The sequence below is a fragment of the Sciurus vulgaris genome, assembly GCF_902686455.1.
Source record: "Sciurus vulgaris genome assembly, chromosome: 5".
Taxonomy (NCBI): Eukaryota; Metazoa; Chordata; class Mammalia; order Rodentia; family Sciuridae; genus Sciurus; species Sciurus vulgaris.
The window spans coordinates 161216969-161244416 of NC_136465.1; the positions used below are offsets into that span (position 1 = coordinate 161216969).

Consider the following 27448-nt stretch of genomic DNA (forward strand, 5'->3'; position numbering starts at 1 on the left):
GTGCAACCAATATAAAACAATATGGACGAATCTTAGAAATGTGATATTGGGCAAAGAAGTCAAACACAAAAGAGAACACATGATACAATGTGTCAAAATGCATTTTACTGTCATGCATAACTAATTGGAACAAATTTTTTTTAAAAAGAGAGAGCACATGGTATTATTCCCTTTACATAAAATAAAGAAATAAGCAAAACTAATCAATCCAGGACCATAGCTATCCTGGATAGAGGTGGAGGAATGTGGATAATATTCTTAATATTTCTGATCTGAATGCTGATAATAAGATGCAACTTAGTTCATAAATATTCATCTACTATATTCACATGCAAAATAATACTACTAATAAAATTTATCTATTCTAATAATAAATTTTTAAATCATTGGAATTATTAAGAAATCTATATTCTGCATTTATCAGAGTTTCTTTTGAAGAGACCTGTGTATACAGTTGGAAGCAATATTTTTATGAGATGCTAGGAAGAAAGTAGTATAAGAGTTATTGTCTTGCCTTCCCTTCTTGCTCTTTTGGAGACAAAATCTCAGTTTTTCTTTGGATAGCTCTCTATTACATGATGAAGCTTACAAATGTAATATCCTTTCTCCTTCCCCACTCTATGGGTAGGCATGCCTCTCAAGTCAATCATTCAGGGAATCCTATATATCAGACGCAAAGATTGGACCTAATCAGGGCATGTATCCCAAAAAGTGTTAAATAGAATGCTTTTTAGTAGAACTGAGATTGGGCGTGCTTGGTACACTCAACCTTTCAGGTAGGCAAATCAATAAATCTTGTTTTTATTTAAGCTAGTTAGGGTGGGTTTCTTTCACTTGCAGCTCAAAGAACATACAAAATGGAATATTAGTCCGCCATAAAGAAGAATGACTTTATTATAACAGCCAGTAGATGGATGAATCTGAAGACTATCATGATAATTGAAATAACCCAATCCCAAAAAAACCAAAGGTCAAATGTTTTCACTGATATGTGGAAGCTAAACTACAATAAAGGGGGAAAAGAGAAGAAGAGAAGTGCAGTAGGTTAGACAAAGCAGAATGAAGGGAAGGGAGGGAGGATAGGAATAGGAAAGATAATAGAATAAATCTAACATAATTTTTCTATGTACACATCTGAAAATACCTAAGTGAATCCCACCATCTTGTCCACACACATGAATGGGGTCCTAATTAGAATAATATATATTCCATGTTTGTATAATTTTATCAAAATGAATTCTGTCATGTATAACTAAGAAGAACCAATAAAAAAGTGGATTGCAAGCCTTATTGATTTAACAATAGTTGATACCTGGTATGACACATCAAAGAATGATCATGTTTGTTATGAGATTATGCCTTCTTCATATACAGTAATTCACAGCTTTCTTATACTTTGTTTTAAATTAATATTAGTGTTTAAAATTGGTATTATAAAACTTATGTGTGTCATTATACTGGATAACTTCTTGATGTGATTTGACTTAGTCTTGTCTCAGCATGTTCTCATGGAAAATAAAATTGAATTAGACTGTTAAAAAAAAGTTCTGACTATAAAGATGGTGAGATCTCTGATGTATATGTTCAGCTATCACAGTTGCTAGCCAAATTATCTTTTGAAAAAGATTTTGTAGTTGTAGATGGACAGAATGCCTTTATTTTATTTGTTTACTTATTTATGTGGTGCTGAGGATCAAACCCAGTACCTCGCACATGCTAGGCAAGCGTTCTGCCACTGAGCTACAGTCCCAGCTCCCCAAATTATCTTTTAAAGAGTGTGTTTCTAGTTGTCTTCGTCTATTTTCTGTTGCTATAACATAAAATCACAGACAAGGTCATTTGCAAAGAAAACAAGTTTATTTAGCTCATGATTCTGGATGACAGGAACCCCAGGGCATAGCAACAGCATCTGGTGAGGACTTTCATACTGCATTATATCATGGTAGAAAAGCAGAAGGGTAAGCGAGTACATGCAGAAGAGGCAAAGTACAAGGGGCAGTACTATTTTATAACACACAATAACAACATTAATCCATTCATGAGTGTTCCGCCCCCATGACCCAATTCCTTCTCATTAGGCCCCTACCTCTCCATACCAACTCACTGCAAATCAAGCTTCAACACATGAATGTTGGGGATACATCTAAACCATAGTACTTGCTAACAATGAAGCTTTGGCTGGGTACTGCATGAAGCTTCCCCAATCCATACTTGTATTAATCTATCATTGTGTAGCAAAACTACCACAAATTTAATGGCTTAAAACAACACATACTTATTGCCTCCCAGTTTCTGTGATTCAGGAATCCAGGTATGGCTTAGCATGCACCTGGGCTTTAAGGGTGCTCACAAGACAGAATCAAGAGTCAGCTGGGGAGGGGGTCTTATCTGAAGGCTTGACGGGGGAAGGACCTGCTTCTAAGCTCACATACTAAATTCCCAGCTGGATATTGGCTGGAGGTCACCCTCATTTCCTTGCCATGTGGGCCCCTCTAACACATCTACTTATTTGATCAAAGTGCACAAACTGAGAAAGCATTGAAAGTGTCTGTTAGTAAGACAGAAATAAAAATTTTATGTAACAGAAGTGACATCCCATCCATTTACCATATTATAGAGGTTAGAAGAAAGTAAGCCAGCTCACATTCAAGAAGAAGCAATTGCACAGGAGAGGGGATACCTCCTTGACTATCAGGAAACATTGATGATTGGGGACCATCCTACAGTCTGTCCACCATAATGTTCAACTGTGTGATTCAAATTTTAACAGTAATAGTTCAAAGGCACAGCAAATTATTAGTCTATCTGGAACTTGTTTCTTGGCCTAGTATATAATCACAGCTGGTTTAAATATCTATTAATGTTGGTAGGGGGTCCAGAAGATCAAGGAACTTGTAAATAATGCATATTAAATTAAATTAAACTTCCTAACTAATGTGGAAAAGCACTGCGTAATAAAATATTCCTGTTCTCTGAAACCTTGAGAAGTCATAGGAGCATCATAAATTTTATGGGAGTTTTGCTATGACAACACTGTCAGTCAAACAATTTATTGGCAGTAAATTTTCTTTGCATTAGTCACTTATGTGGATTCCCCCCATCAATTCCTACTCATGCATCAGAAAAGATAAGACAAATTAGTTAAGATCACAAGTTCTTATACTCCAATTTAAAAACTTGAAAAGAAAGTTATGAATATAATACACATAATTATTTTATTTATGATGTAATTTATATATTTCTACAGAAATATATTGCACATTTTATATAAATTATATATATAAGGTTATATTTTATCCACATTGTATATAAATTATAGATATTGTATATATAGTATACATTACTTTATTTTATAAATTCCTTATTTCTCTTTTACCTCAAGTTTCAAGGTTATGGGAAGGAAGAAGGGAAGGAAGAAAGGAAAAACTTCTGTATCCATAGTCAAGTGGTTTAGGACAAGAGATTTCCTATCAGTCAAACACAGTGATAAGAACATGAACTTTGCTGGTAAGTGACCAATATGGCTTGTTTAGTCAGTTTAATACTGGAGTAAATTTCCAAGGTCACAGACAATTGTAAGTTTATGAAAAGACAGTGTTCTAAAAGCTCATTTGTAAGAATTCACTAAATGATGACTATTGATATTGTACACATGACCTACAGTAATTATGAGACAATTCTGAAGATATAGTTAGTAGTAGTGCCCTTTGTCAAATGAAGCACATGTATGTTCTGGAAGGTCTGAATCAACAATTTACGTGATCCCTGATACCATGGAGACCTTGGCACAGGTCCTTTGCACTAGGATTTACCAATAGTGTGATCTATCTGAAGTCCTGGTGTGGAATATCTATGAAATCCTATGCTATGAATCTACCTCCCCTCCATTAATTGAAAACCTGTTAAGACCAGGAGGTAAAGAAATAATGGTAGCAGGAATAGAGAGGAAAGAAAGGGGCACTGTACAAATCCAGGGTCTGTATTCTCATTCTGGTCTAAATGAATGCTACCCTTGGGGCAGATCCGAAGTTTTGATGCAGTTATAAAGAAAGGAAAAGTGAAAGAGAGAGGTTCTTTTTGGAGGCTTGTAATGAATTCCTGCTGTTTGCTTCCTAACTCTTCTTATAATGATAGTGTTGCACTTTGTAAGCTTAGGTGGTAATAACTATCAGACCTATCATAAAATCAAGAAAACAAAATATGGGCTTAGTAGGTTTTCTCTATATTAACTCCAGGAATTGCACCACATTAGAGTCCACGTGTCCATTTTACAAGGAAGTTTTAGAGATAAATTCACTTCCAACTGATAAGTATTCAAAGGACATAGGGTTTCCCCAAAGTCTTTTAAAGATAAGACTAGCATGAACCTTTGCCTCAATAAACTGTCCCAATATCACTATTTTTGTCTATCCAACTCTAGAGTCTAGGGAATCTGTTGATCAGTATGATCTTCACAGGTGTTTTATAATAATGGTATAACCATCTGTCTTCCATCACCAGGAGCCTGATATTTCAAACCACAGGGCTTTCTCTTCCAATATGAACCATATTAGAAGTAGAAAAGCTGCTCTCCCTGCCAGATTTTACCAGGAACCTGAGCAGTACACAGAGGCCTCTTGGAGATGGTTTAGGTAATAGACACAAAGGAAGAGTACAGTCATTCATGATTTAACCTATAGGGGGCGTTTGTTCTGAAGAAATGGCTGCTGGACACATCCCAGAGTGACACCAGCCACTGAGGCTGCCCTGTTACTGACTATAGACATTCTGGAGTTATCCATCCAGAAACCCAAAGAAGCTAGTATAGACACTAAACCCACCCCACTCCTCTCAAAAAGCTAATATGGTAACTGGGAAAATTGCTCTATCTCTCCATTTTCCCAAAGAGAGATCAGGGCTTACTGAAGATGAATCCCAAACGTGAGTTATGTGATTGGGTGATCTAAAATGTACCTTGATTCAAAGCCAGGGCAGGAGCGTAAATAACAATTCCAGTATAAAGAATCTAGGAGGAGAAAAAGAAACTCAAATAATTATATGAATTATATATGAACTATAGGACAAAATATTGATTATTCCTATAAAATCAATTAATTTAAAACAACAGTTTCAATATATCTAATAAACTTTCTTATAACTTGAAAAATTTTAAGTAAGGTTGATTGTTCTTTGGTGGTATAGTCATACAAAAATCATTTATGAGCGGCTTTTTAATAATATGATTTTTAATGTGGTGATTTGTCCAAATGTTCACTGACCCACCAACTCAAGCTTGGAATCAACTTCCCTAGATTTAAAACAATTAACAACAAGGAAAAACTATAAATTTAGAAGAGAATGCTCTTAATTCTCCAAACTATTGCTAATCGCCACCTAATTAATGTTTTAAAAAGTAACATTTTTGGAAACTGAATTTTAAGTTTGCGTGTCTATTAACTAGATAAAGTATAAATTTACACTAAAAGACCCTGAAAGCCAACAAAAAACATATTCCATCTTTTTTATATTACTTTTCATTCATACACTCAACAAATATTTATTGATCTTGTATACACTAGTAAGATAAATTTAGTCTTTTTCTCAAAATATCAGATTCATTGCATTTGATCTTTTAAATATATCACACAGAAGCTAATTCCAAGAGTATTGCATTAAATACACATTGATGAAAACATTATGTACCATCTGAATGCTTGATTGTAAGGGTAGATATACAGAAGTAAGTCCTTCAAGTGGGAAGTGATAAAACTCCCCTCTTTTTGCAAGAAGGAGCCAGCTTTCTAAAGTCATTATTCTGTCCAAGTTGAAGATATGAATGAGACAGACTGCCTTCCTAATAATGGTCCCCAGTTCTTATTTCTGTTGACATAGATTATGTAGAGGGAAATGAGAAGGGGGAGGGGGCAGGAGTATGAGAGATGGTGGAATGAGACAGACATCATTACCCTACACACATGTATGATTACACGAATGGTGTGAATCTACATTGTGTATGATCATAGAAATGAAAAGTTGTACCCCATTTGTATACAATGAATCAAAATGCAGTGTGTAAAAATAAAAAAAAAATTAAAAATTCATAGACGTTCTGAACAGTTGGCAAATGCAAGCTACCAGTCTCAGCTCTGTATCAGAATCCCTGCTAGATCCTAATAAGCACCTTCCTTTTACACTGCAAGTCTTAGAAATGGATGAAATTTAAGTTGCATGATTTGCAAAGATATAAAATGGAATTGAGTTAAGTAACTTAGAAAGGCGCTCTGTCCTGCTGGAGCAAATGCTTAAGAAGCTTTGGACTGGAGAAACGGAATTGTTAGGAATGAGAATGAAAACTCCTTCCTCAACCTCAATTAGCAAAACCAGGCTTTAAAGTGCTTAACTGCCAAGAGAAGATGTATGTAAATGATGAGACAATGATTATGAAAATCCTCCACAGCCGGATGTAGAATAGGAAGTATTCTCAGTCACTGACTGCGTGGCAAATTCTTGCTTTCCATTTGTGTCAATCAGTAAATCTATACTTGCATAATCTTGAATTACTGGATTGTGTATTTGTCTTTAAAAACTCCTCCAGATCTAATGATCACTCTGCTTTACATTCTGACTGCTTCATTTGGGTCTTACAGTTCAATATTTTAAAGAGCACTGATCCTTTTCTAAAGAATGCTTTCATAACAATCAAATTGTTTCCTAATGTCTTACTACCAGTTTTTTTTTATTTTTTGCTCAACATGTTTTTTTTTATTGCTCAAAAATACTGTGAAACATACAACTTATTTTCCCTTTGTTAGAATTCCTACTGTTACTCACCATAGCTCCCTCAAATATCTTTGCCCTTACTGTCAGCTTGGTTGAGTGTGAAAGGGGAAGCATATTTTCCTGAATCAACATAGCTATTGCTTGATCAATACAATATTTAAGTTCACTTAAATCATTCCCATTTTTCCACAAAGTAAGGCATTTGCTGAAACACCATTTAATGATTTTCAGGTTTAATGCTGTGTAGCGCTGAAGTTTTTTTCTTTTTCATTTCCTCTTATTTTCAACATCTCTTTTAGTTTATTTTTATTTTTTTAGTTGTTGATGGACATAATACCTTTATATTTTATTTTATTTATTTTTATGTGGTACTGAGGTTCAAACCCAGTGCCTTACATGTGCTAGTCAAGTGCTCTACTACTGAGCTACAACCCCAGCCCCAGCCCCAACATCTCTTTATTCTCATGTTTCCTAGAGGTTCACTAAAATGCCATGGATAAAAATATTTTATATGACAAGAGAGAAAATAAATTAATGGAGAGCTACTTACTGTTTGAACGATGAAGAGGACTGTTCCACAAAGGCGAACAAATCTGTTAAATCGAAGTTCTAAATACTATTGCCAAAAAAAAGAAAATAGTTATTATGTGAATCTTCTGGACATTTTTTAAAAATCAGCAGCTTAAGAGGTAAAGAGTTAGAAATCTGAAGCAATTTCATGATGATTTGTATTCTGTATTTTATTTTATTAATATTTTATTTACATGCAGCAAAATTAACTCTTATTTTAGAGTACGAGTCAATGTTTTAACACACATATAGATTTGTGTAAGCTCTGTCACAATTGGGATACGAAACAGCTCTATCACCCCAGAAAATTCCCTCATACTGCCCCTTTGTGGTCAGACTTTCCCCATGCCCTAATCCCTATTAGTCATTGATCTGTTCTCCATCCCTAGTTTAAACCTGGAAAGATTAGAAAAACTGTCACATAAATGAAATTATAGCCTTTTTTTTTTTTTAAGAGTAAGGAATCTTGTTTTCCCTTTCTCTTAGTATCCACTCTGTACATTTCCTTTGATTCACTTGGGGAATCAACCCTTTCCTATTGTAGGCAAGGGTGATGGTCAATAAAGGTTCCCAGCCTCTTTTGTGCAAGAGGAAGTCACATGATGCCAATGGCAGAAGAAACCTTCTGGTTCTGTCCTTTCCAAGACCTACTTACTCAGTTTCTCATTCTGTTTAATGAACTATCCTCATGCCCTTGCAACACACACACACACACACACACACACACACACACACACACACCTCTTTTACTTGTAGTACCTGTCAAATTCTGTTAAGAGCCAACAACCTGCCAATTTCTCCTACTCTCCTTGAAATCTGCCTATATCTTATAATATATCTGCTTATTTAAATAAGATATAGCAGATACTGTGTAGTATATTACAGAGTTAGAATTGCAGAGCTGAAATCCAATATATTTAACCTGAATAACATAACTACACATAGGGACAAGTTTAAGGCTGAAAATAGTGTTGTCACATACAGGAGAAAAAATAGGAAGGAAAACTAGCATTAGGTAATAATCTGAGGAAAGACATCGAAGATTTTTGCTCCAATCACAGCTAACACTATAGACTTGTATGCATTTTCCTCCCCATAACTCAATGAGGCAGGAACTATGTATAGGCCCAGGTTGGAGAGGAGGACGCGGGGCTCAGAAAGGACACCAAGATTGCAACCTAGTTATTAACCAATACACAACTTTAGAGTCCTCGGTGTTGGAATAACCACACTAGGTAAACAATCTGACCATGTGTTTAAGATTTATAGGAAAATAGGTGACACTGACACATAATAGGACCTTTAAAAGGTAACAAATACACAGCTCAGTGTAAGGGCTTTGGGAGGAACAGAGTTTCAGTCACTGACCCAGTCCCACTCCTGACTCATGAGCTTGAGGCAATCACTCTCCAAATCTCTGGTTCTTTCTCTTGAAAATGAGGATTATAGCAACTATTCTTTCCTCTCTTAGTTTGTGGGAGTTTAGAGACTATCCAATGATATAAATGGATGGTGAAAATACTGTGAACTAATGCATTCAAAAATCCAAATCCATGAACCTTATCAATTACATGTATCAAATTCATTCAAGGACCTTTTAGAAGACATTTCAGAGACTGGAAACAGGGCAACATTATTTCTTCAGAATTCTTTAGTAAACCTCTTTTTCATATATTGATATATAATTTTCCCCCTAAAAGCAGCTGATCCAGGAAAATCAATGTATTTAAAACCCATGTAAGACCAAAGCTAGCTGAGCATGGTGGTGTACACCTGTAATCCCAGAAGCTTAGGAAGCTGAGGCAGGAGGACCCCAAGTTCAAAGGCAGACTCAGCAACTTAGTGAGGCCCTGTCTCAAAATAAAAAAAATAAAATGGGCTAGAGATGTGACCCAGTGACCAACTTAACAAAGAATCAAGAAGTCTATCAGTAGACTTGGTCAGTCATCAGTGGTTACTAGAATGCAGAGGAAATACCTGGAGATCCAACCAGAAGCCCAAATCATTATAGGTCTAGGGTTTCCAGACAGAGCTACAGGATAACAATTTCGACAGTCAAATGACATTTCCAAGTCTCAGAACTTTGACTAACTTAGGAATACTACGACTTCTTTTAATAGAAATAAAATGTAAAAAAAAAAAAAAAAAAAAAAGTAGAGTCTGCACAACTCAGCTAGGGACACTCAGATTTGGCTGGATCCCTAAAGATACTAAAGATGTGGTGGATTGAATTAGATTCCTCAAATATACTTCTTGCTAGTCTATGGTTCTGGAAGTTGTTCAACACCTACCAGGCTACATTTTGAAGGCAGTGACAAGTAGAGATTAGAAATGCTTATTAACAGTCAATTTTACCGATAGAAGTGTAAATATGGAGTGATTTCCTATTTGAGCAAGAAATGCCAAGGTAACCAACACTCAGTGTTAAAGTGTACATTCTGTATATGTGACTCCATCTTTCAGCATAAAACTAAAAAATATTCCACAGGAAACCTATGCTGAGGCCAGTCAATAGGAGCACAGCATGCTGCCTAACTTACCTGTCCCTGATTGCCTAGCACTTCTAGTTGTGGACACTCACAGTGTACTCACTAGTGTCCTGTATTGCTTCCCTGGTTCTCCCTGCACTAAAAATATAAACCCTGCTTAGAGTCATAACAGACTCACCAGAGCCTGCAGAAGCAGCCAGTAGCTTCTAGGTGAGTGTCCACTTTGTTTCTTACTCTCTTACTAGCTTAACTTACTCTGGATTTCTGTCTGCAAAACAGGACTCTGAGAGGACCTCCCTTATAACGATGTTTTGAGTGTTGAGTCAGATAATGTATATAAAACATGTAGCCTAGTGCCTGGCATGTATTAAGCATTCAATAAATTGTTAGTTTTTGCCATTTGTAGGCTGGAATCACTGCTCACTTAGCTTCTATCACTAGAAATGTATGGGAAATCTGTTTTTTGCTTGTGTTAATATTGTAGCCCCAAAGAGGCATGGGTCAGTGATTACGAGAGCAGCAGTCATCTGCCAGGACTGAAATCCTCTTGCCAGATTATTCAAACACGTTCCAAGTTTGGAGTTGGTTAACTACAGATGAGAGCTCACAGACTTGAATGTGTACAGGTCCCATCAGGCAATACACATGAGTGACAGAGGCCAGGTTTCATAAGTTTAACATTCTAGAATATTCTTACATCTTGAAGAACTAACGCTCTTTCATGTCTCCTTTGAACTAATAATTTCCTTCTCCCGTATCCATTTTCCCGTTTTGGATTTTTGATAAAGACATAATTGCAGATAAGAATTTCTCTACCATAAGAAGTAACTGTGAGACAAATAGTCTGAGTCTACATCGTGTACAATCATAGAAATGAAAGTTGTACCCCATTTGTGTACAATGAATCAAAATGCAGTCTGTAAAAATAAAAAAGAAAGAAAGGAAAGGAAAAAAAAAAAGAAAGTAACTGTGAGAACACAATGAGGCCTCACTGTAGAAATGAAGACAGTGAGAGCACTGGTTTGTACCCTGGAGTCCCTGTGGCCACAGGGAATGTCACGCCAGCATTATCAGTCTTGTGGATTTTCAAAAGAAGTCTGAGTCTGAATTTTATTTGAATTTTCCCTCATCATTAAATGCTAAATTAATTTAAAAAAAAAAACACTAGAAGAGTTAAAAAAAAAATACACAATCAAACTGAGGACTGAATTTATCCAGTTTGTCACTTCCCAGCAAAACAGAAAATCCACCCTGCTCACTTCCCAGATGATGACTGAGCCCTTTTGGCGCTTCCAAACAAGGTGGCCAGAGAGAGGAGGCAATGCTTCCCTGGGGTGCTTCACTAGAGCTCAGGCAGAGTTTGTTGCTAACAATTCTCAGGCCATTGGGGTCCATCACCAGCACCAGGTGAACCAGCCTCACTGAGAAGTCACCTTCCAGAAATCCCAGGTCGGAGCAAACACTTCATAGACTCTAGGACAGTAGAGGTCACTGAGAGGAGACACCAAGCCCTCTGATAATGGCCTACTAGAGAAGAAACTTCTGCAGCCTGTCCATGGCACTGAGGGTCAGTGCTTGGGTGAAGGAGACCACTGAATGCACTGAATTGGGGCCCACCATTCCCTTGAGATTTTACCCCACCCTCCATTTAGCTCTCTAACATAAACCAACATTCATCTTTTTGTAAAACCCTTTCCTATAGACAATTTAAGAAAACCTATATCCAGGGGATCTGTGAAATAGAAGAAATGGTTTTCCTTAACCACTTTTCCATAGAGATGGAAAAGCTGTTTAAAAATCTTACTACTATTTTTTTCTAGTGATCCCATGACTACCACCACCACTGCACAACAATTACGGCCAACATCTGCCCAGCACGTACTCTACTCTAGGCACTATTCTAAATACTACACCTCGCACCATCTCATTTAATCCTTCCAACACTGAAGTGGATGGTACTATTTTCTTTCTGAGATGAGGAAATGATCATAAGAGACTAATTAAATAAGTGATCCAAGGTCGTCCACCTAGTAAGTGGTAGAAGTTGGTCTCATTGCAGGTACTGGGACAAGAGCTATATAGTACCTTAGCAATTTGACTTACCTGAGTTGGTGCAAATTCTCTACCAATCATCCTGCAAAAGTAATGGGGCCGAGTGAGGAGGAGTTGGAACGAAGAGATCCATTTGAAGAAGGAGGAGCTGGGACTTCATCGACTTAACCCACCCCAGCTCCTCATGCGCAAAGTTTTAAAAATCTTTCCCCTGACTGGGGATCAAAGATGTTAAAGGTAGAAAGGACCCTAGGAGCACAAGTCCAATCCACTCCATTTACTTTGGAAGACTCTATTTTTCACTGAGCTCAGGAGAATATATCTTGAGGTTTATTGTCATTACAACACTTTTCCCTCAAGGGAAGGGTGACAGATGATGAACCTGGAGAGGGAGAGATTCAGCTGTGGTGGTGACAATCCATCCCCCAAATTCCTCCAGGAGCCTGAAGAGTCCCCCACCTTCCCTTTTACCTCGTAGGTGCTGGTAATGCCCAGTCTGTAGAATACCGGCACGAAGACCTCTGCGCTGATGACCACCACAAAGAAATAGGTGAGGCCAAAGATGCTGTACATGATCCCAAATCGGTAGATCTCGGCGGGGGTGCCCAGGATGGTGACCGCCGACAGAAACTGGCGGTGAGGGACAGCGCCACCGGCACTGCGGTCATGCTGCGAACCGCCCATCAGAAAGTCCTTGGAGGTCTGCTGGCCGCCCCCCGCGAAGGCGTAGTAGAATGCCAATGGCTGCAGAGATGAGCAGCATGCCCGGCGAACACGACGTAGTCCCACACCACGAAAGTGCCAATGCTCCGCTGCGCGTCCATGGTCTGGCGGTGGCCAGCGCTCTGCGCGGAGAAACTGGTGCCCCACGACCGCGCAGCCCGCGCCCCGAGTTTTAGCTCTGCTGCCGGCGCTCGCTTCTATTTCCTGGGCGCCGCGGGGCGGGCGTGGCGCCCTACGGCGTTAGAGGCGTCCTCCAGGTGTCTGCGCCAGTCCCGGGCGTCCCGCGCAGGTAAGAGCAGAGGAACCAGCTGGTAGTGGTCCCAGCACAGCACCGATGCTAGCTGCGCCCCTGAAGTCTTGGACTTCGGAATCTGCCCGCCGCGCTGAGCGCTCACCAGGTGCCCGACCCGAGCGCCAGGGACACTCAGGCAGTGAAAACTGGGAGCCTTCTGCGCGTTCAGCGAATCCACAGAGAGCGCTCAGCACAACGTATATCAGTGACAACTCATGGGACGCACCATTTAAATAAGCAGGCGACGGGTGGGAGAGTGTGGGTCGAAGGGCAATTGTCACGCCTTTAAGTTTAGCTTTTCAGTTCAACAGTTCAGGGCCTTACTGGGAAGTATGCTGCAGTTTATTTTTAGATTGCCTTACTTGACAGGTTAATTGGGTGATGCGGTTGACAACTGCAGTGAGCTGAGATCATAGTCCTTGGACAGGTAAGCAATTATGAAGGAGAGGAAGAAGTCTGTGTAATCAGTCGCCTGCGTTTTCATTCACAAACACTTCTGATTCCCTGCAGTCTGATCCCCTACAGCCTGTGATGGAAATGGTAGTTTCTGCCAACATTAATAATAACAGCTCTGTTAATGAGACTTAGGATGTGACGCATGCATGACCTGAAACCTTTTCCATTAACTATGTAATTTTTACTATTACCTTTGAGATAGGGATTATCTCCATTTTCAAAGGAGGAAAACTGCTTTGGAAAGATGAAGTCACTTGCCCAAGGAAATGGTGAAGATAAAGATTCTCTTACTCTTTACAAAGCACAGTGGTGTGCTTTGTAAAGTCCACATGTAAATGGAAGTTAAAGGCAGGCACAAATGTACACATTAAATGAAGACACCTGAAAGCACATGGAAGAAAAGATTTGTTTGGGTGCCAGCACCTGGAACATATTTTTAAGTGTCTTGCCTTGAAAAATTGCTAACATTACATGTGTTACCTCATAAAGAATATGACTTTGATTTTCCTTCTAAAATAGGCCCTCCAGCCAAATGTGCCCAGTCATAGATCTATTTCAGGCCGTCCTTGCTCATTTTCATACATCTTATAATTTACCAGTTGATCCTTGGTCAACAATCACAAAATGGCCTTTAACCCAACATGGCATGTGAAGAAGAAGCTGTATCAAATTCTACTTTTATGAAACAGGTATTTTTTCTATATCATTTGCAGAGAGAAATAAAGAAGGAAATAGGCGCTAAATCCAAGTAATCCAATTATTTAAACAAATATGTGGCTTGGAATTAAGTCCCACCTGTGTGAAATTAACTATACCTTTATATCTTTGTGTGTACATGTGTGTGTGTGGGTGTGTGTGTGGTGTGTGAACCTGTAAGAAATAACACACAGAAGAGTTCAGCTCAATCCTTCTAGAAATTGAATCTGCTTCTGAAAAATTCTTTAAAGCCAATAGTTCTGGGTTGGAGCAAATATTTCATAGACTCTAGTACATAGACTCTAGGACAGCCTCTGAGAGGAGACACCAAGCCTTCGGATAATGGCCTAGCAGAGAAGAAACATTCGCAGCTTTGTCCATGGCACTGAGGGTCAATGCTTGGGTAAAGGAGACCACTGAAGGTACTGACTGGGTCCCACCGTTCCCCCTGGGCTTTATCCCAATCTCTCATTTAACTCTCTAACATAAACCAACATTCACCATCTTTGCAAAACCCTTTTCTGCAGACAACCTATGCCCAGGAGATCTGTGAAATAGAAGAAACAAAACTTATCTTCTTTTGGATCCCTAGCATTAAGGGCAGAGCCTCAGGTAGCTAATGATCAATACATGCTCTAGTCATTAGAGGTCACTAGGTTAAGGTTAAACCTGACATCCTGATTTTGCTGCCTATTAGCCATATTTTGTAAGCAAATTTATTAGTAAGCAAATGCTTACTTTCCATTTCTTGGTTTCTCTTATCTAAAATGGGGGTACTGATTCTCATTTCACAGAGCTGTAGAAGGTTAAACGAGATGATATGTATATAGCCCCTGACGCTGTTGAGTGCTGCCATTGCTGATTGTTTTAGCTGCTTTCCAGTTTGTTGAGAATGGGGCTGTTATAAGTTATAACTTGAAAGTACTGATTCTAGACACAGCCTGTGATTTCCCTAAGTATTTCCCCTTGCCTTATAAAATCTGCATAGTGCTATGAACTCTGTACAATCTATACTCTGTTCTTTTAAATCTTTCAGGTGTTCTGATGTATGTCATCAAATTATATTTCAAGAATAATACATGGATACTCTATTTTTGAGCCTTTGATGTATAAGGTTTTCATGTGTGGTGTGGAAGACCTTCTCCCAATCTTTCTCTTCAAAAATTTTATAGGTATTTATTGTTTCTTGGCATTTCTTTTTAGAGAAATTGGAGAGTTATTTGAAGTCAGCCAGACTTCTGTTTCTGTATAAGTAATTTGCTTTATGGCTGAATGTTAATCATTTTTCCCCATACTTTCATTCCCAAACTTTTGCCAGAATATTTCCAGAATAGCATACTTTTTATTGCTATCATCTAGCTATCATCTACAATGGTGAGTCCTTTCAATTGAATAGTCAGGCCTTTTTTTTTTTTTTAATTGTTGTCACTGTTCCAATTGTTCTGGCTTCTGATTTCAGTGACTCCAAGATATGCTACACTTAACTAATTTCAGTGTGGATTCTACTTGTGCTTCTACATTCATGCTTCTGCTCAAATGAAACCCCCTCTAAGAGGCCTTCCCTAACTTCTCCATCTATAATTTAAATCTATCATTTTCTACTCTCATACCTTGCATTGTTTTTCTTTATATATTTATATAATCTGAAGTGATATTTCTTTTTTTTTTTTTTTTTTTTTTTTTTTTTTTTTTGTGGTCTGTCTTCTCCCCCTGCAATGGAAGGCCTATGAAGGCAATGATTTTATCTGTTTTTTGCTTTTTTTTTTTTTTTTTCTTTTTCCCACCACTATCCTGCCTGGGTCTACAGCAGCTAGTACCTAGTGGGTATTTTTTTAATTTGATAAACAAGTGTGTGAGCAAAAGACAGGAATTATTAGAAAATCCTCTCAAATAGGTAGACAAGATCCTGATTGGCGATGATGTAAATTCCCTCCTTTTCTGCATTTTCATACACATTCTGGAGGACAAATGAGAGAAACCACATCAGAAAGTACATTTTATTTTAAAGCTGCATTTAAACTAAAAGCAGTTTTCTTTCATTTATAATCACGTTTTCCTTACCCATTTTTATCAAGCAGTATTGATTGACCCAGAGTGACAGAAACTAAAATAACAATGGCCTAAACAAGTTAACAGTGTATTCTCTTTCGTGATTAAAAAATGTATAGAGGTAAGTAGTTCAGGCTTGGGGCAAGAAAGGGAATGAGGTTATATAAGTTTGTTTGGGATCCCAAGTCCTTTCTCACAGTTTTTTCTATCCCCTTCAGGAAGAACAGGTCAGAATAGGACATGGCTATACTTTTATGGACATTTAGCATCAATTTTACATGATGGTTCCACTTATATCTTATTGGACAGAACTTAGTACATGGTCACATATACTTGCAAGGGAAAGACTGCTGGTCAGTCTCCAGTATCCCTTCTCCCCTTCTTTCCTAGAAAGAGGGCCCTCAGTTTTTAGTTGGGTATGTGGCCCTCTAGCATAGGGCTTCATTTCCCAGTGAGTATTTGTGGCTGAGAAAAGAACAACAAACTCTCAACTGTTGAAGTACATCCCTTCCCAAGAGAAGGCTAGATTATTTAGACATAACCAAAAATTGATAAGAAAACAGAACATTTCCCCATGAACAGCACAAGGGAGCTGTGCTGTTAAATCACCATTTAATTGGTTTCCCATCTGCTACCACTATTCTGGAATAGAAAGTTAGCACAGAATAGGTGGATTCTGAATTCAAAATGTAACTTATGGCCCTACCTGCCATGTCCAAGGTTGTCCTGGTCTGCATCCGTTTGATGGCAGTCTCTGATGTGGGAACTGACTAAAGCAGAGGGCACCTTAGTCCAGAGCCATCAATGGTTGGGGGCCTGACTTGCAATCCCTATGGATGCTCAGGGCCTTTTTGTCTCCATACATTTGTTTTTCCAGTGTCTAGGTTTTCTTCAGCAATGGCAGTTTCCTTGGGGCAGGATCTCCCATGGACAACCTGAAATCCATGTTCTTTTTCTCTTCATCCTGGTCTCAGATATAAAAGATTGAGGAGGCTGTTTTAATTAGATCTACAGCAGGGGTGTTAGGTTCCAAGCCCAGCTTTTGTAACTGTTGCCATATGCCTGGATTAGACTGGTTGATGAATTTATCATTTATAACTAATGCTCCTTCAGGATAGTTAGGGCTTAAGGTTGTATATTTAATAAGGACCCTCCTGAAGCTTCTTATAAAAGGCTGCAGAATTCTCATTGGGGTCAATTTGTTATAGTTTACAGGCTTTACCTAGCTCTGCTTTATACTTTCCAATAGACAAAATACCAGGTGGTTTCTTACTCGGGGGTATTGTAATCCCAGGGGGGATCAGATAGAGGAACAACTGTTGCTCCAACAGGATCCATTATATGGGTTCGATCCCCAAAGAGAACTGCAGCATGTTCCACTGCATTTCACTTTCTGTGTAGAATTTTGGTTTAAAACAATTTTTAGATCTTTCCAGGTGAGGTTAAAGGCAATAGTTAGCCTCTGAAACCCTTCAGGATATACTCAGGGTTATCTGAGAATTTACCCATCTGATTTTACCTAAGATTCTATAGGCAAAGAGAACCTAAACCCTAATAGATTGGCCAGTTGACCTTATGACCTCTTGCAGGTCCCAGAGGCTGTGGGGAGCTTCAGATTCAGTTGTTAGGGATTTTTAAGGCCTACTTGTAATTTATTCAATGAAAGAGCAGAAGGCTCTAATTTTATAGTTGGGGTCTCCTTGGCCTCTTGGGGTTGTTCAATTGGAGCTTTCTCCTTCTTTTCCACATTGGACTTTGAAGGAAGAGATGGAAGTTTTAAACAAGGCCATAGCACTTTGTCCAGTTTGCAAGTCCTACAGAGGTCTTATTTATTGCTAGTGTGTAGAAATACTACCGGTTTTTGTGTGAGATGTGATCCTGATTCTTTGCTAAATTCATCTTTTAGTTCTAATAGGGTTTTTTGTTTTTGTTTTTGCTTTTTGTGGAATCTTTAGGGTTTTGAAGTTATGTTGTTGATTTGAGATCTTTCTGATTTCTTAATATACGTATTTGCAGTCTAAATTTCCCCATTAGCACTGCTTTCTGCTGGGTTCCATAAATTTTAGTATGTTGTGTTTTTATTTTCATTCATTTAAATAATTTCTAATTCCCCCTGTGATTTCTTTTTTGAGTCATTTGCATTTAAGAATATGTTGTCTGGGACTGGGGATGTAGCTCAGTGGTAAATCACTTGCCTAGCACATACAAGACTCTGGACTCAATCCCTGGCCCTGCCCCGCCACCAAAACAAAGAAATAAAGAAAAAACAGTGAGATATTTAATTTCCACGAGTGCACAAATTTTCCCAGTTTTACTTTGTTATTGAATTTCTAATTTTATTCTGTCATGATTAGTGAAGATACTTTGTATGATATCTATCTTTTTCAAATCCATCAACCTAATTTGTGGCCTAAAATGTGGTGTCTCCTATAACATGTTCTATGTGCACTTGAGAAGAATGTATCTACTAACGTGTGTTTTTAGGTAGGATCTGTATGTGTCCTATTAGATCTTATAAGTTTATTGTATGGTTTAAGTCTTCTATATCTTTACCTACCTCCTTTCTGGGTTTTTTTTTTTTTTTTAAATCCATTATTGAAAAGATGGTATTGAAGTTTTCAACTCTTACTATAGAATTTTCTATTTCTCCCTTCAGTTCCATTCTTTTTGCTTCATATATTTTGATGACATCTATCATTCAGTGTGTAAAGGTCTAGAATATTATATCTTTTTGCTATATTGAAACTTTCATTAATATGCAATAGCCTTGTCTCTTTAACCTTTTTGGATTTAAAATATATTTTGCCTGATCTTAGTAACAGTCACTCCTTGCTTTCAGTTACAATTTCCTTGAATATTCTTTTTCTATCATTTCAGATCTAAACACAAAGGAAAATGTGTTTTGCATATTCAGATCTAAAGTGAATCTCTTATAACCATCATATGGTTGGAACATGTGTTTTTATCCACTCTTCCAATCTCTATATTTTAACTGGAGAGTTTAACTAACTTACACTGAAAGTAATTACTGATAAGGAGGGGACTTCTGTCATTATTTGTTTCTATATGCCTTATACCTTTTTGGTCATGCATTTGCTGCATTTTTATCTTCATTTGGGTTTAGTTGATTATTTGTAACAATTTTTTTAATTTCTCATTTTCCTTTGTGTATATTCTGGAACTATTTTCTTGTGGTTACAATGGAGTTTACATTTAATATCCTAAAGTCATAACGTGATAATTTGAATTTATACAAGCATAATCTCAATAACATATGAAAGTCCTGTTTTTTACAATTCCATCCTCATCTCTTTCAATTGTTGATAGCATGAAATTAACATAAGTTGATTTCAAGTGCACATAGGACATGTTCTAGGAGACACCACATGTTAGGCCACAAATTAGGTCGATGGATTTGAAAAAGATAGATATCATACAAAGTATCTTCACTAATCATGACAGAATAAAATTAGAAATCAATAACAAAGTAAAACTGGGAAAATTTGTGCACTCGTGGAAAATTAAATATCAACACTGTTTTTTCTTATTATGTGTGATGTCCCCCAAATATAAACTTGTAATTATTTAAATGCATCAGTCCCTTAAAAGCTATGTGGAATTAATACACTAAAATTGCAATAATACTAGTTTATAGACTGATAATTGACGTTTTAAAATGTAGGAGCATCTTAAATCATGTAGAAAACAAAAACTGGAGTTACAAACTAAAGTTATAATAATATTAACTTTTAATACTTGCCCATGTGTTTACTTTTATTGAGATCTTTATTGCTGCGTACAGACTTACGTCATTTCATTTCATCTTATAGGACTCCTTAAAGTAATTCTTGCAGGGCAGGTCTAGTGGTAACAATTCCTCAGCTTTTGTTTATCTGGGAATGTCTTCATTTCTCCCTCACTTTTGGAGAACAGTTTTGCTATATATAGAATTCTTGTTGAAAGCTTTTTTATTTTTTCAGAACTTTAAATATATTGGGTCTACTGCCTTTGGGCATTTTGGTATGTCATGGGCCACTTATCTCTTACTGTGTTCAAGATTCTTTTTCGGTTTTGGTTCCATGAAAGTTTGATTATAGCATGTCCCACAGTGGATTTATTTGTGTTCATTTTACTTGGAGTTTGTTGAATTTTGGATATTGTATTTGTGTATATCATCTAATTTGAGAAGTTTTCAGACATTATTTTATCAAATAAAATAATGCCCTTTCCTTATTCTTTTCTCCTTCTGAAACTAGCACATGAGTATATGTTTCTTCTACTTGATGCTGTACCACAAACCCCTTGAGTCCTTCAATCTTTTTTGTGTTCCTTAGACAATAGTTTAATTTTCCTGTTTTCAAGTTCACCATTCTTTCCTCTGCCTACACAAACTTTCCTTTGAAATCCTTCTAGTGAATTTTTCATTTCAGTTATTGTATTTTCAACCCCAGAATTGTTTTTTAGGTTTCCTATGTCTTTACTGATATTTACATTTTATCCATACACTATTTACTTTCTCCATATCTTCTTTTAGTTCTTTGAGCATCTTTAAAAAGAATCATTTTAAGGTCTTTCATAGCTCAGCCTTAGGTCTTTTGCAGGAATGGTTTCTTTTTAATATTTCTTTCCTTTGAATAGGTCATACTTTCTTTGTGTGCCTTGTGCTTTTTTTGTTGAAAACTGGATATTTGAGTCCAACAACGTGGTACTCTGGAAATTAGATTCTCCTTTCTTCAGGTTTGCTGGTTTTTGTGGTTGTTATGGTTTTTAGTTGTTGTAGGCTATCTTTGGGTCAAGTATAAAGTATAAGCTTCAAGTCTTCTTAGGGTCTTTTCTTAGCCTTCACTTTTCCTGGATATGCAGTTGTTTTTTAATACCCTAGTCTTTAATGTCTGGCACCCAAAAGAGGAAAAGAAAAATGAAGGGGAAAAAAAGGTGTCAGCCCTTTAAATCTCCTAGAAGTCACCACAGCTACAGGAAGAGAGGTTTGCATCAATTTGGGAATGTGAACAAAATTGGTTGCCCAGGCTTTTTGTCTGTACCTCTGTGACCAGAAGCAGTGATCAGGACACAGATTTCCAGAATTTGGTGGACAGTCCTTTCTATCCTGTGGTTTCCACAAACTGTAATGCTAGATGATCTAGGAACAGAATGTGGCCTGTTTTAATGCCAGAATTGAAATATGATGTACTTTAAAAAAAAAATTTGCACTGTTTTATAAAAACACTTGACATGTATGATAGAGTCGAAATTCATTAAGGCATTATCCCAATTCTTTTTTATGTAAACTATAATATTTTAAGTAAGAAAATATTCTATAATATTTTAAGCAAGAATCTCTTCATGATACAGCAAATGTTGCAGTGATATCTATTATAAAAGAATTATATCAAGTGTTGAACAGTGAAGGAAGGACAGGATTTGAGCATACAGAAGTTCTAAATGCAAGGCTATGGTACAAATTGGTTTGGGGAGTAATTAGTATTTCAAAATGTTAATAAGTCAATAGCTAAATGAGTAACATGAGTTGCCTTCAAATGTAAAATTTTCATTGTCTTGCTATCTAAAATTATTATAGTATAAAAACCACATCTTACCTCAATAAGTTAGATAATATTAGCTTTACAGTATAAATGCTTACTTTTTTGTTTCTCTCCAAAACTTTCCCACTGAGTTTAGCTTTATTCATCTTACTAATCGATGTACTTGTAAACATATAATACAATAACATATGCCTATTTATGTTAATACCTTCTAACTGCAAGGTTCTCCCAACTTTCAGATATATTCCCATTTAATATTATATGAAACCTGTCAGCTTAAACCAAATTTTTGTTCAGTGTCATGTTTTGGTATGTTTTAAAAAGTTTGTCAAACATCTTTCTCCCAGAAAAAGTAATCTGTGACTTACCTATGAAAGTCAAGATATAAATATTGATAAGAGGCCAACAGAGTCAAACAGGTTTTCCTAGAGTGAAATTAGGTTTGCATTTCCTATAAATCAAGTCTCATTACTTGGAAATATTTATTTACCACTTATCCTGTAATAAGAAAACGGGGATAAAGTTTATATAGAAAATTACAGCATTGGCACTATAAATTAATTCACATCATTTTGGAAGAGGTTTTTATTTGTAGAAATATAGAACTCTTTCTGAATGTCCTCTTTCAATGGGAATGACTGGTAGTTGGTGATAATTATTTCCAAGTGGAAAAAGGACAAGGATGTGTTGATTTGTGCCATTGCTTATGTAAGGATAGGATTCAACTCAAGAGCTCTTAACTTTCACCAGAAAATGGCCATCTCCATTTTATTATAGTCTCCTCAATTTCTCTCTCCCAAATATTTTTAAATTAATGTTCTCAACCCATCATTTAAGATCATTTAAGGCAGACTCAATTGTCAAAATTTTCATGAAATATTTTGCTATCCCTAATCCTACCTACTCCACAACCAATGTACTCCCCTTCTTCGAACCCCCTTAGCATGTTTGTATTCATTTATTAGCCTTCATAGTGGGGACAGTATTAGAGTTGTTTTAGGGTTGAGGATGTAGCTCAGTGGTAGAGTGCTTGCCTAGCAATGCCTTAGACCTTGGGCTTTAAAAAATCCTTTAAAAGTACTTGTTTGGGGGCTGGGGTTGTGGCTCAGTGGTGGAGTGCTTAGCTTGCATGTGTGAGGCACTGGGTTAGATCCTTGGCACCACCATAAAAAAGAAAGAAAGAGAGAAAGAAAAGAAAAAGAAAAGAAAGAAAGAAAGAAAGAAAGAAAGAAAGAAAGAAAGAAAGAAAGAAAGAAAAAAAGAAAAGAAAAGAAAGAAAAATAAAGGTATTGTGTCCATCTATAACTAAATCCTTTAAAAGTACTTGTTTGAAGACTCTTCATGCAGGATTAACTCATGGGTCCCTGAGGCCAAAAGCAGCACTCTGCCTGCCTGCTTCTTTCTTCCCCCTGGCTCTCCAGGTCGGTTCTCTGCATTACCATTGATATGTGAAAAGAAATGTCTGAGTGAGTGCTTATATGTTTTTAATTCAGTGGACAGCAGATAACTTTGGATTCTAACTCTAAATCCTTTGGAGAAGAAATTCAGTTGATAGTTATGGACCGCTAATCAAATCAGCAGTGGCCAGGAGAGAGCACTCATTGTGGTTGCCCTGATTGACCCTGAGGGTGGGGAAGGGGGAATGAGGTATCCATGTAGGAGGGTGATGAGCTGGCAAGACAATGAGAGGTGTCCCTATTAATCACCTGTGTCATTTTATCGTCTCCTGTGAGTGATCAGAAACTCCTTGGGAAAGGGGACTGTTGTTTGCTCATCCTTGTAAATTCCCAGACTGCAGCACTGTGTGTTGCATAAATAAAGTGCAAATGCGAAATCAAGAAATTCCCAAAGTTTCTAAAAGCAAAATTTGGAAATCTAAGAGTGATCTTATTGAGTCCTGTACCTAGGCTTATTTGTGCTTTCCTCTAAGAAAAAAATAGAAAGCCTCTTTTGTCTCACTTTGAGAGGAAAATTAAGAAAACATACTCCCCAAATAACCTCCTATTGTCAGATTCCTTGCCTAGAAATCATGATCATAGGAGTCTAGTATGATTGATACATGGTCAGAAATATCCAGGTCATTGTTTATATACCTTAATTCAGTGGACAGAAGAGCTTATAAAAACATAGGATTGCAATCTCTCTCTCTCTCTCCCCCCTCCGTGTGTATGTGTGTGTGTGTGTGTGTGTGTGTGTGTGTGTGTGTGTGTGTGTATGTATGCAGAAACAGGACTTGGCACAAAGTATGCATAAGGATTATTAATAGTATTGTGTTCTTCTTTTCTCCCACATATCACATGTAACTCAAAGCAGATCCTGTTAGCTTTATATTCAAAACGCAACTACAACATTACTATTTCTCTCCGCACCAGTGTAACCCTGACCCAAGCTACCTTTGTCAGTTAAATGATGGTCTCCTAATTTATTTCCCTGATCTACAGTCTGTTTTTCCATATGAATCTGTGTCACTCCTTGCTCAAAATCTTCTATCTCCTAAGTACTCAGGTCTTGAGCATGGCAACCAAGGTCCTCTGGCCACCAGGCAAGCTTCGGCTTCTTCCACTTTGTCTTTCACTGGGCCCTCTCACACCAAAATTCTTGCCATTACTTGAGCAATCCAGCAAGTCCTGTCACAGGGTCTTGTACTTACTGTTCTCTTCCCAGAATGCTCTCTTCCAGATAGTCCTGTGGCTCCCTTTCTCATCACAGCTGTCCTGAGTGTCGCTTGAGGTATCGGACCTTTCTTTTCTCTGATTATTCTGTATAAGATACGCCCCTCCTCACTCTACCCCCGTGCTCTTTATCTGGTTAATCTTCCTGCCACTGTCATAACCTTCTTTTACACTATTCAGTTCTGCTGAGAGGAGTGGCGGCAGGTGCTGAGTGATACGAGAAGTTTGTCAAATCAGTTTACGTCATACCTCAACTTCAATTCATGAGACATTCTTCACATTTAAGAGGATGGAGTTGGACTTCCTGAGCTTAGGAGGCCACAGAGCACATTCAGCCTGTTACTACGCATACTAAGTTTAATATGGTCACTTTGTGCGCATAGCTGTAGGTCCTATGAGATAATTTTCACTATTTTAATGTGGTTGGTGTTGTTTCAGGATACATGGGTGTTAACTTGGGGGCTCGAGAAGAAAAAAAAAATTTTTCCTGTTGAAATTTATGTGAGGTACATTTTTAGCCTATGATAATGCACCCGACAGGAGCCATTATTCAGGAACAAATCATCCTCATTAATGGGAGAGCGTTATTCATTACATCTTTATTTACATAGTCTATGTCTACTCCATCAGAATGTTAGTTCTGTGAGGATAGTGACATTGTTTTATTTAGGAAATATTTGGTGTATGTAGACATTCAATAAATAAATACGAATGAATATTAAGAATTCACTTAAATTGCCCTAGTAGGGGTGGGTAGGGAAGAATGAAAGAACTTTGGATTATGCAGAGGGGAGTGAGGGGAGAGGTGGGGCAATGGGCATGGGAAGGACGGTAGAATGAGACAGACATTATGACTCTACATACACGTACAGGTACACTGCTGGTGTGACTCAGCACCATGTACAGCCAGAGGAATGAGAGGTCATGTTCCATTTGTGTACAATGTGTCAACATGCATTCTACTGTCATGTATAACCAATTTGAACAAATTAAAAAAATTTTTTTAAAGAATTTACTTAAATTGTCAGTGAGAAAACAATTTTTGTTTTGTTTTGGAAAAAGAAATGATTATGACGGTGGTTAAGTTAAATGTATGAAAATAAATAAATGTTGTATGGAAAGATAAAAACAATAATAGTTATTAGAAGGTTGTATGTGTTTGATTTTGCTAAAATTTTTGATTTTCAAAAAATAATTGAATTGTTTTATTTTATATTTTATTTTTTTATAATGTATTTTTTTTTAATTGTAAACAAATGGGATACATGTTGTTTCTCTGTTTGTACCTGGCGTAAAGGCATACCATTTGTGTAATCATAAATTTACATAGAGTAATGTTGTTTGATTCATTCTGTTATTTTTTTCCCTTCCCCCCACCCCTCCCACCCCTCTTTTCCCTCTATACAGTCCTTCCTTCCTCCATACTTGCCCCCCTCCCTAACCCTAACTCTAACCCTAACACTAACCCTTCCCTCCCCCCATAATGTGTCATCATCCACTTATTAGCGATATCATTCGTCCTTTGGCTTTTTGAGATTGGCTTATCTCATTTAGCATGATATTCTCCAATTTCATTCATTTGCCTGCAAATGCCATAATTTTATCATTCTTTATGGCTGAGTAATATTCCATTGTATATATATATACCACAGTTTCTTTATCCACTCATCAATTGAAGGGCATCTAGGTTGGTTCCACAGTCTGGCTATTGTGAATTAAGCAGCTATGAACATTGATGTGGCTGTATCTCTGTAGTATGCTGATTTTAAGTCCTTTGGGTATAGGCCAAGGAGTGGGATAGCTGGGTCAAATGGTGGTTCCATTCCAAGTTTTCTAAGGAATCCCCACACTGCTTTCCAGAGTGGCTGCACTAATTTGCAGCCCCACCAGCAATGTATGAGTGTACCTTTCTCCCCACATCCTCGCCAACACCTGCTGTTGCTTGTATTCTTGATAATCGCCATTCTAATTGGGGTGAGATGGAATCTCATGGTAGCACATGATTATAATTCCAGCTACTCAGGAGGCTGAAGAAGGAGGATCACAAGTTCAAGGCCAGCCTCAGAAACTTAGTGAGAACTTGTCTAAAAATAAAATATTTTTTAAAAGGATTGGGGATGTAGTTCTGGGGTAAAGTGCCTCTGGGTTCAATCCCCAGTACCAAGTGGTGGGGGGAAACCACAGTAAAGTCATAAATTAAAGCATATTGAACTGGAAGCAAAACCTGGATTCTAGTTCTGACTGTTGAGTGATCTTAGGTAAGTTTTTGAACCTTTGTTTTAGCCTCTGTTTCCTCTTTCATAAATGGCAGGTCATGGGACTCTCCAGCTCTAAAATGCTTATTCTTCTTCCTGCCAACATCAGTTGCTACTAGTCCTTCCCTCTGTAGTTTCTACTCCTCACTCTGACATTCTAGAATGTCAGTAGGCCAACTTAAATAGGTGGGACTGTTTTCATTACCTGGAGTTTTTATGATTATTTTCTTTAAATCAATAGATTCTGTTGTACTTGCAGTGACTGCTCTCTTTACTTGTGGTGGTGGGACCTGTTCTCCAGATTCCATTTGTTCTGGATTTCAGGGACATATCAGGAAGCCCCAAGTCCAGCTTGTGGGAGGAAAAACAACACATTCCATTACACTGGTCTCCTGCTTTTCTGGTTTGGGCGGGGTGACGGGCTGGCCCTGAGTTTGTGCTGTCTTCTCTTTGCTTTCCTTATGTATGACTTTTGTTTCCCTGGAACAATAGAGAATCCCAGACAGGGTAAGCCAGCTTCTGCTGCCCATCTGATGGGAAAATCTACAGAGCTAAACGGCCAACCCCATAAACCTTGTTTGTCACAGGTTGTCTTTCACTTTCAGTAGAGCCAATCCAAGTTTGCATGTGTGATCACTGTACTTTATAAGATGACTGTGTTAGGCAGGGAGGTACTTTGAGAATTCCCATCTAATGAGCAAGTTTTTTTTTCATGCCACATGGGCAGTGGCCTCTCAGTTTCAAAATCTCTAATCAGAAAAAAAAGCTTTTTTAGTTCCTCTGACCCTCGACTGTGACACATACAAGTCCCAATTTTGTGATAAAGGCACTACACCTTTGTGCCAATATGTCAACCATTTCCTGAAAGTGTTTCAAATGAATGTACAAGTGT

The 27448-nt window shown here is 37.6% G+C and overlaps 1 protein-coding gene across 1 annotated transcript in view; it reads right to left on the reverse strand.

Annotated features, from left to right (window-relative positions):
• Positions 1-4607: 4607 nt before the first annotated feature.
• The window catches only part of LOC306661131 (sodium-coupled monocarboxylate transporter 1-like), a gene marked incomplete at its 5' end in the record, with an annotated part of 46352 nt that continues 23511 nt past the window's right edge, over positions 4608-27448 (reverse strand). The window contains 3 exons of the mRNA XM_079139919.1: positions 4608-5005; positions 7310-7375; positions 12342-12825. Of these exons, the coding sequence (XP_078996045.1) occupies positions 4943-5005; positions 7310-7375; positions 12342-12825 (613 nt within the window). The 3' untranslated portion in view covers positions 4608-4942. The remainder of the gene's footprint in view (positions 5006-7309; positions 7376-12341; positions 12826-27448) is intronic.